The 11,137-nt window shown below is 37.6% G+C and overlaps 1 protein-coding gene across 1 annotated transcript; it reads right to left on the minus strand.

The window, feature by feature from the left end:
• Window positions 1-5,741: 5,741 nt before the first annotated feature.
• LOC114702562 (non-histone chromosomal protein HMG-17-like) lies at window positions 5,742-5,999 on the minus strand. Its single transcript, XM_037208828.1, has one exon. The coding sequence runs from the start codon at window positions 5,997-5,999 to the stop codon at window positions 5,742-5,744; it is 258 nt and encodes an 85-aa protein (XP_037064723.1).
• Between the last annotated feature and the right edge of the window lie 5,138 nt (window positions 6,000-11,137).

Below are 11,137 nucleotides of genomic sequence, written 5' to 3' on the forward strand. Positions count from 1 at the left end.
AAGGGTGGTGGCTTCTCATGAATGGACATACTCAGAAGCTATCTCTGTGTGGTTAGTGTTATTGACATCACAGTCTCTAAACACTATGTGCAAAATATCACTCTTTTCCAAAAGAAACATGACTAATGAAGGGGCATGGCAACTGTTGGCACTTGTGTAAAATGACATCCCCTTCTGGATATCCAGTCAGCAAGCAAATTGTTTCCTCTCATTTTCTACAGATTCTGTCTGTACCAACCCAATTGCAATGTCATTATCTGTACTTGTACTGTCAGAGGGTTTCACAACAAAGTTTTTGCAAAGATATGACATCATTGGTTTCTTTGTTTGTTGGGCAGTGAGCCATTGCTCATAAATGTATAAAGCTTGAGGTTGAAGACATAATTATGCTTGAGCCTCAAGTAAAGTAGAAAGATAAATTACTAACATGGAATATGCAGCATCATGAAAATTTACTCTTGGACTTTTACAAGAAATCCACTTCCTTACTCAAGAATAAACTCTAGAATTTTAAGCAAAGTTATTTACAAACTCATATTTCTGTGATGCTGTAATATGTTCATTCAGTTCTTGGCCAAGATCGGTTTTAGAGCAAGACACAGATGATATTACATTTTTAATGCTGACTAAGGATGGGGTATCATGTTTTTTTTAAACATTTTTCAAATAGCCTAGAACTGTGATGGGCATTGATATCATATACATAGAATTTAGAATTATTAAAAGACCCTTTCACATTCTTTTGTAGAAGTAAAAAATTATTTATATTCATTGAAAACAATATTTTTGTTAGAAAAGAAATGCATATGAATTGTGCAAAACTTACAACAGACAAGGTAAATAAAAGGTAAAATAAAATCATTGATAATTATATCACATAGAAACAATGTTCAGATTCTGATGTTAAGTTTTAGTTTAAGGCTATGCAATATATATATATGCTTAGTATAGATATAGAGTTAAATATAAAATAATATTTATATATTTTGATATTCTAGCTTTAGTTTAAGGCAACAAGGCATGTGTGCATATATATTTGTATACATATATAAATATATAACACTATACATGTAGTTTTAAAATGTAAACCAGGCAGCCTATGAAATGTAGTAACATTTAGTCCACAGTTTTCACTAAGCCACAAATTAGGAAGACATTCAGTGTAACAAAAACATTTCTACATTCTAATTTTAAACGAATCTTTTTACATTTTTGAAATAATACAGCTATTTAAGTGATTTATTTTGGTGGCTGTAAAGTGTGGCTCTCATTTTCTTTTTCTGTAAACAATGCTATTAGATACATTTATTTAAAAGTGGAGTTTTGTCCAAATAAACTAGTGTTTACTTACTAACAGGTTTCTACTTCCACTTATATGAATGGACTGTCTTTACTTCATCTGAAATATGTTCATGTCTTTTGCTTCCTTTTACAACATGAGTTGATTTTTAGTATCTAACATTATTCTTGTATTTCATTGACAGTGATCCAGGATGTGGGAATCTCTTTGCTTTTGGAATTGTTTCCTGTGGCCTGTGGGGTTTCCTTCTGTCTTCATTGTTTCAAGTTTTCTGAAGCTGAATCATGAATAATGAGGTACTCAGAAAATAGTTTAGACTGAATTTATCTTATTTTGCTTTGTTTTGAAAAGAATTGTTTTATATTTATGCATCCTAGTGTGTATGTTTGGGTGATTCCAAAGGTTCAGAAAAAGGCATCAGATTTCCTCTTGAACTGAGATTACAAGTACTTGTTAGTTAACCAGTGTGGGTGCTGGGGATCAAACTGTGGTCCTCTTCAAGATCAGTAAGCATTCTCAACCACTGAACTCTAGCTCCCGCACTACAATTAATTTTTCTTGAACAAATGAATGGTTGAATGAATAGGCAGAAGAAAGGAAAGAGAGAAGAATGGAGATTCAAGACCTTTTCAAAAGGGGTTTTTCCTCAGGTTGTTGTAGGGGTTCATTTTCACCAGTTATTGTGGGAGAGTTTGCCTTAGAATCCTTATCAGTTTGGATCCCAGAGTACCTTAATTTTTTTCCAAGCCAAACTGTATCCAGCTTTATTAAAGATACTTTCCATAAACAATCATGATTTTTCAGGCAGGACATGGGCAGACAGTCACTAACAGTATACAAGAGCTTCCAAACTCCCTTCTTGTATAGACTACCTAAATCAAAAAGCCACTATAAAACCCGATGAGTCTTCATTCAGTGCTTTGAAAAGGGGGAGAGCTTAGAGTGAGGGTTGACAGTTCACACTGAGGATGTTGTTTAACAACTTTTCTCAACCCGACCCTGACTTTCAGGAACCCAGACGAACACAGCAGAATTATCAATCTGAAGATCCACAATCTTTTATAAAAGGAACCGCTGCTCTTTTGAGGACACATTGATACCACTGTAAAGTCCAGATTGCCTGATAGACCGGCAAAACCAATTTTGGGGGTCAGGTTCTAACAGGTCTGCTGTGGATATCGTTCTATATAAATAAAACACTGAAGGCCAGTGACCAGGCAGGAAGTATAGGCGGGACAAAGAGAGAGGAGAATTGGGGAAACAGGAAGAGAGAGAGAGGGGACACTGCAGCCACCGCCAGGAGAAGCAGCATGTAAAGACACTGGTAAGCTACTAGCCATGTGGCAAGGTATTGATTTATAGAAATGGGTTAATTTAATATATAAGAACAGTTAGCAAGAAGCCTGCCATGGCCATACAGTTTATAAGTATTATAAGTGTCTGAGTGATTATTTTATCCGTGGATTGTGGGACTGTGGAGTTTGGTGGAACCTGGAGAGAAGCCCTCCAGCAACAAATGGCACCCAACGGCTCAAGTTTCCACCTTAAACCTGAGAATATTTAATAACCAATTCTAAACAGAGCCAAAACCAGGTTCCTGCTTCTTGTCTCATATGGGCAGCTAGATGCTGCAAAATGCAGGTTTGAACACTGGCCGGTTCCTGGCGTGTGCGTTTGACCAGCAGTATGGCGGAAATGAGGCATCTGCCAGCGGCACATTAAGCTGTGTGGTAGATTTAGTCTTTACTATTATTTTAAAAAACAAGGTTTCTGGGCTACATACTGCTTTGATAAAAGCTTAGGCCCACTATTTCTGAGACTTGATGACTCACAGAACTGGCGAAAAACGCCATGTTAGTAAGCTGAAATGGGCGGAGCCAGCAGCCACAGCGCTGTTTCAGTCTTAAAATACTACAGTTTAAAGCAATAGATTCACAATATGTAGACTTAAAAGAGACAAAAAAAGATAAATTAATATAAAAAAAACCACGTAAAGATTAATATTACACAGACAATCTGGATTGTGTTGTCTTTGGGATTTTTAACTGCAAAAAAACATTTGATCGAAAAAGATGTTCAATTAAACCAATATGTATATTTTAAAGGTACCTTAACTTCAAAATCTGGATTTAAGGATATGTTGCTTTGGAAAAGAGGTTCTGCTTTTGTTTCCACAGAAAGCCAGAGGCTGTGAATTTGTTCCAGATTAAGATACATCAGGTTTCACCAGCCAAGACCCCCTGAAAGGTCTTCGATGATACCATGGCCCAGATGATCTAACATCCAGAGTGGTTTCAAGGCAAATAGTTCACACAATACAGCCTCACGGACTACCCCATAGGCCTAAAATTTTCTTTGTGTCCCCATAAGATACAGCTCCCCCCTCCAACAGGAAGTAGTAAGAGATGCTATGCCCAAATTCCCAAATATACCAAGCTGGATTTAGAGGTGGAATTGGCTCACTCCCCCTCTAAACCCAGACATATTGCTTTAAAAAAAAATGGTAAAGAGATTCTTGTGTCCCAAATCAAAAGAGCCCTCTGGTGTGGGACAGAGAAAAAACAATATTTTTATTTAAAACAGGTTGATTATAAATGTGATCTCTTTCTAAAAAAGAAAAGGGGATATGATATAGATATATAGGAGGATATAGAGATGATAAGATAAAAGGGTAGATTAATGAACCTACTTTTAAAGAACAACTTGTTTAAAATGTTTTACATTGGTATAGATTTTAGTTTATGTTTAAAATGTTTCACATTGGTATAAATTTTAGTTTATTAATACAAACTTGAAGTTAATTTTGTTATACTGTATATATATATTTCTATTCTTGTTTGAGGTATTATGTTTATGTAACTCATTTAAAATTGTAATGGATAATTAAAAATAGATTAATAATTAGTCATTTATGATAATCATATTTGTAGCCATGTTAGTTAAGTCTTCTAGGTATACATAGATATATTTCAGATAGATAGGTAATCTTCAAACACTTCATAGACCTAGAGAATATGGCATTTAAATAACTTAGAATTCTGTTGACATGAGACACAATTGCTCCTGGCTACACCAATTTGATCCGGAGCGAATGTTGGGCTTGTAAGACATTTCCATTTGGAAGTTTGTCTTCTTGGCACAAAATGGCCTACTGGGCAAAGAACTGCCCTTGCCTTGACGGCTGACAGTACGAATGCAATGCTGTCCCTCCTGGACAAGCGGGACACAAGGAAAGCGACCACTGTACTCTGCCAAGACAGGGTAAGATGGTCTCTCAGAATTCCTGCTTCTGAAAATGGTCTGTCAGATACTCTAGGCCTGTAGCCAATTTGAATGCACCAACAATGCTGAGAAACATTAGGTGACTGTCCAGGCTGCCAGCTGTCTTGGTCTACTCTTGCAAGATTCCCGAAAGTTGCTTGCATCCATCTACCATTTCTCAGGTACCATTATGTTCCTTCTCAGGTCTTTGATGTGGTTAAAGACTAGATAGTTATAATTTCCTCAGTTATGATAAAAGATAAGTTAGATATAAAACCTTAAACAGATATAAGATAGATAGGACATCTTTAATATTGTAACTGTAATTCTTGCTCGATAATTGTTTTGTTATATGTAATTTTACCATGTTAAAGTTAAAACCTTCCTTTTTTTTAAAAAAAAAGAAGAAAAGGGGAAGTGCTGTGGATATCGTTCTATATAAATAAAACACTGATGGCCAGTGACTAGGCAGGAAGTATAGGTGGGACAAAGAGAGAGGAGAATTGGGGAAACAGGAAGAGAGAGAGGGACACTGCAGCCACCGCCAGGAGAAGCAGCATGTAAAGACGCCAGTAAGCTACTAGCCATGTAGCAAGGTATAGATTTATAGAAATGGGTTAATTTAAGATATAAGAACAGTTATCAAGAAGCCTGCCATGGCCATACAGTTTATAAGTATTATAATTGTCTGAGTGATTATTTTATCCGTGGATTGTGGGACTGTGGGGTTTGGTGGAACCTGGAGAGAAGCCCTCCAGCAACACAGGTCTCTGGTTTGAAGGGAGTTAAGTCTATGTTGATGGTACAGGGGAGGAAGACACAGAAATGAATTTAGAGTTTCCCACACTAGGCCACGGTGGTCACATATGTCAACACCAGGACGTCTCTCCTGAGAGACAAGAGGAGTCTTTCAAAATTAGCAGGGAAAGATGTTTTCCAACATCAACCATCACCAATCCAGCTTGGGAGACATTCTGTTTGTGACACATGTTCCTCGCCCCCACCCCCCGAAAAAAAAAAAAAAAAAAAAAACAATGAAGTGTTCTGTGTGCTAACAACATAGCTTTAAAAAAGAGTAAAACAAAATTCTGCATTTTTATAAAACTTGATAAAAAAAAAAAAACAGTATTTCAAACTGTACAGTCACCAGAAGTACACAGTTATCAAAAATGCACACATTTCACTTAGCATCTCCAGCACCTCCAGCTTTTTGTGCCTGGTCTGTTTTGGCGTCTCCGTTTTCTGCAGGGTTTTTCGCATCCTTCCCCTTCTTCCCCTTGGGGACCTTCTCTCCCTTCTTTGCAGGGGCCTTTTTAGGCTTGGGCTCTGGCTTTGGAGGAGCAGGTTTAGCAGACAACCTTGCAGATTTTCTCTGTGGCTCGTCCTTCACCTTGGCTTTATCTCCTTTAGTAATCCCTTCAGCCTTTCTTTTGAGCATGGCGGCGGTGGGAGATGTTGGCACTGAACGCGGGGATGCAGCGGTGCGAGGGTTTGGTCCGTCCGGGGTCGTTCTCGCTGCTTCTTCACACTGCTCACCCCTGAGTACTTTAATAAGTAAAAGTCACTCATAGACAGTGTCTAATTCTGGATGCTGTCTTATGAAAGAGGAGATATATAATGACAACTGTTGTAGACCCATCTGTTGGTCTTTGCTACCCCAAGATATAATTGTAAGAGTCTGAAATATGCAACCCACAAATAAGCATCTTTAGCATAAAGATTATATTTTGTGTGTTTGAGGATATAAGAGGCTATAAGCTCTGATAAGTTATACTCATAAAAAAAACAAGAGAAATTCACATCAGGAAAAGAAGTCCCCATTTGTAAGGGTGTCTCCCTTTCTGGCTGTGGAAGAGAATAGAGACTAAATCTGAAGATATGAATATTCATAGTAGTGGGCACCAGAATGAGACCATCACAAATGATCTAATTTTCATTCGATTATTAAATGAGTCTTTTTCCACACCCCCTTTTGTTTCAGAGAAGGAGGGCAGTGCACTTTGGATCTGGAATGTCCCTACAGCCTGTATGTGAAAGGCTGAGTCCCCAGCCTGGCATCTCAGAGGAATGATAGGACCTTTAAGAGATGGTTTCAAGTGGAATGTCTTTAGTGTTAAGTGTGTGGCCCTGAAGGAGAGAATGTGACCCCATTCCTTCCCCCTCTCCTCCCCTCCCCCTCTTCCTCTTCCTCCTCCTCTTCTTCTCCCCTCTTCTCCTCCTCCTCTTCTTTTTTCTTTTGCTTCCTTACAGTTCTTTTTTTATTTTATTTTATAATTTAAATTAATTTTACATATCAGCCATGGATTCCCTTGTCCTCCCCCATCCCGCCCCCTGCCTTCCCCCCTGCTCACCTCCCATCCCCATCTCCTCCAAGTCAAAAGACTCCCCTGGGACTGTTCTTGCTTTGCTTTGTGCTCCCACAATAATGTTTTTCTTCTCAATGGGCTCCAAAGAAATGGACTAAAACTGCCAAAACTGTGAGCCAATATAAACCTTCCCTTAAGTTGATTATCATAAGCATCTGTAATGGTAATAGGAAACTAATATTGATGCATTTAGACTTAAAGTATAAGTCTAGGAAATTGAGTTATGACAATAAACTCATCTCTGTATTATTTTATGTATATATATGGAAGTTAGGGGTTGTTCTTGACTGGCTACATCAGTTACAGCCTCTATACTTATCTGTACTCTGTACACTCTCAAAACAGGGACTAAAATACACTTACCATACCTAGCTTACCAAACACCACAGTTCATCCACATAATATACTGCCAAATATTGGTTGTTTTCCCTCTTGATGGTGCAGTTACTGGAAACTCTAGCTGTTTCTTAATGCCAAGAATTGTGATAAAATACAAGTACAGTTTATCCATAGCTTGGAAAAGATTAAAACCCAATATTTATCCTACAGTTTTTAATAGGTATGTTTTTCTTTTCAACATAAGTAAGATGAACCATCTTAAGTTCGGGATCATCTGTCTACATATTATTAGAACTGTTATATTTCTCTTGTTAGTCTGTCTTTTGTTACAGGGAATCCCAACTAGGAATTTTTCACAGTGTTTACTTGCTCACAGAAGATATTTTGGATCTTGTGATTAAAGTATTCAAGTCAGACTTTATTGCTAAATAGGAAATGAAAAATTAGGGGAATAAATGAATAGCATGCACATTAGACTAAACACAATTTTTTTCTTTTTTGTAATTTAATTTAATTTTATTTTACAATATAACTTAGTTCTACATATCAGCCACGGATTCCCTTGTTCTCCCCCCTCCTGCTCCCTCCTCTTCTCCCCAGCTCACCCCCCATTCCCACCTCCTCCAGGGCAAAGCCTCCCTGGAGGATTGAGATCGACCTGGTAGACTCAGTCCAGGCAGGTCCAGTCCCCTCCTCCCAGGCTGAGCCAAGCGTCCCTGCATAAGCCCCAGGTTTCAAACAGCCAACTCATGCAATGAGCACAGGACCTGGTACCACTGTCTACATAAAAAATTGTGAGATCTCATACTAGCAACTTAAGAGCATACCTGGAAGCTCTAGAAAAAAAAAAGAAGTAATCACAACCAAGATGAGTAGATAGAAATAAACAAACTGAAGGGTGAAATGCAAGATGAATTGCTAAGTGGCCTTATTAATAAAAAAAAAAAAAACTCGGAGCCAGATATTGGGGTAAAAACTGAGAGATCAGGAAGCAGAAAGATGATTTTTTTTTTCTAGATCCATCCATTTGCCTGCAAACCTCATGATGTCATTGCTTTTCTCTGCTGAGTACTATTCCATTGTGTATATGTACCACATTTTATTTATTCATTCTTCAGTTGAAGGGCATCTAAGTTGTTTCCAGGTTTTGGCTATTACAAACAATGCTGATATGAACACAGCTGAGCAAGTGCTCTTGTGGTATGATTGAGCATTCCTTGGGTATATGCCCAAGAGTGGTATAGTTGGATCTTGGGGAAAATTGATTCCCAATTTTCTAAGAAAGCGCCATATTGATTTCCAAAGTGGTTGTACAAGCTTGCATTCCCACCAGCAGTGGAGGAGAGTTCCCCTAGCTCTACATCCTCTCCAGCATAAGGTGTCTTCAGTGTTTTTGATCTTAGCCATTCTGACAGGCATAAGGTGGTATCTCAGAGTTGTTTTGATTTGCATTTCCCTGATAATTAGGGATGTTGAGCAATTCCTTAAATGTCTTTCAGCCATTTGAGTTTCCTCTGTTGAGAATTCTCTGTTTAGTTCTATAGTCCATTTCTCAATTGGACTGTTGGGCATTTTGATGTCTAATTTCTTGAGTTCCTTATACATTCTGGATATCAGTCCTCTGTCAGATGTGGGGTTATTGAAGACCTTTTCCCATTCTGTAGGCTGTTGCTTTGCCTTGTTGACTGTATCCTTTGCTCTAAAAAAGCTTCTCAGTTTCAAGAGGTTCCATTGATTGATTGTTTCAGTGTCTGTGCTACTGGTGTTATATTTAGGAAGTGATCTCCTATGCCAGTGTGATCAAGACTACTTCCTACTTTCTCTTCTAGCAGATTCAGAGTAGCTGGATTTATGTTGAGGCCTTTGATCCACTTGGACTTAAGTTTTGTGCACAGTGATAGGTATGGATCTATTTGCAGCCTTCTACATGTTGATATCCAGTTATGCCAGCACCATTAGTTGAAGATGCTTTCTTTTTTCCATTAACACAATTTTTTTATTGGCCCATGTCGCTTACTTTTCAGTTAAAACTCAGGTTAATGGCTGTGGTTGAAAATGAATTCTATGGCATGGAGAAAGCACAGAATGATGGACTTACTGGAAACTATATTCCAACCTTCTTTTACGAACTCTATCTAAATCAGTTTTCTACCTATTTTTTTTCTAGAAAATAAACTAAATCCTATGGACAAACTGGTAAATGACTTCTTTTGACATTTACCCATTAAAAGATAAGATTTTATTTCCCTCATGATTTTTGAGCCTATAGAATTAAGTAAGAAGAGAAAGGACAATAAATACCATTTTTTAAACATTAAAAATCCTTGTCTTTCTTCTGTCTTCACAGCTAAAGTTGCTGGAGAAATCACAGACTTTGTTAGAACAAGCACATATACATTCTGCAAGTTGTACTAGATTTTAGCAGTTCTACAAGGTAAATGAAAAAGCAACAAATAGGCAAATCTCTTACTTAATACCATACACATCTTCAAAGATGTGAGATCTGAGCTCTTCCCTTTACTTTCAAATCAATAGAAAGGCAATGAAACCTTGTACCAGATAACAGAGATCAAAATGGAGGAATCTCTGAGGGAAATACCCACTTCTCAAGGGGAACAAGAAATGTTGATAAATAACATTAGGAAGAAGAACTTGGTAGATTACTTGAAAATTCAGAATATTTATGTAAGCAAAGTTGTATAAATAAATTTTAAAGATAGGAGTGAAGATTAAAATTTTTCTTATGTTAGTTCTAATTTATTTAATAACTTGTCTTTTGAAGAGATAATTTTATTACCTTTTGAACCATGTATCAAGTACAGGAACCATTGAATTAACATAATTTCCTGTCTTTGCTCATGAAGTTCATGCTGTGATACCCGTATTTATTCTTCAGTGTAGCAATGAGCAGGAGCCATTGAGGGTCTAAGAATCAGGGCTTCTTCTATTGTCATATATCTGTTACCTCTTAGCTTTCAAACCAGTTTTCTTCAATTTACCTAATGAATGTTCAGAGAATGTTACAGAGAACTTTCTACTTTGCATTTCCTGTCGAATTACTGTTGAAGGAAAGAAACTAAAGGAAAAAACTCCACCCAGTCCTGGCCTGCTAAGAGCATATATATAGCTTGATAGGTATTCTGTGAGTTGGGCTCTGTGATCATACAATTTTGTAGCAGAGCATGTAAAGGTCCAGAAAAACAGTATACCTCACTCAAGAATGTATTGGGCTAAGGCCAGATAGTGGACTTTATCTATGGCCTTCATGTTGCTGGATTGCCAAATAGTTACCTTCTGAGGTACAAGCCTCCCCCCCCCCCAAATCTAACTTTCTTTTCCTCTAATCTCTGTGATTATCTTTGAACACAGAGTTCTGTGAGTGAAAGACTTCAGTTCTGTCTTGTTATATATATCTTCACTGGAGTCTGCCTTCAAAGGCAGGTACCATTTTCATATATAATCTTTACCTACCCACCCATATACTAGTTGATGGCTATACTGTTCAGTGAGGCATAGTTTTAATCAGCGTGGAATACGAATATAGGCACTAAAGGCTAAATTAGAAATGAGGAAGAACATGAATAGCAGGGGCAGACAGGCTGATGCTGAGGTCACACTGCTTTTTTCTGTGGAAGACCTTAGGCATTCTGCATAGACTTTATTTACATTTCTTAAAGTTGATGATCAAATGGTGTTATTGGGAGATATAATCAGTTCACTTGTTAAGATAGTTTTCAGCTATACTGAATGAAATACATACCCTAGGCCTGCTGGTGTGGGTGCATCAACCCACTCTGGCTATCACAGGGATATGGAGGCTGCATAAAGTTGTAGCATAGATAGTGGAGTGGTCATTGCCCTGTGATCTCTG

Source organism: Peromyscus leucopus, chromosome 9 (genome assembly GCF_004664715.2).
Source record: "Peromyscus leucopus breed LL Stock chromosome 9, UCI_PerLeu_2.1, whole genome shotgun sequence".
Taxonomy (NCBI): domain Eukaryota; kingdom Metazoa; phylum Chordata; class Mammalia; order Rodentia; family Cricetidae; genus Peromyscus; species Peromyscus leucopus.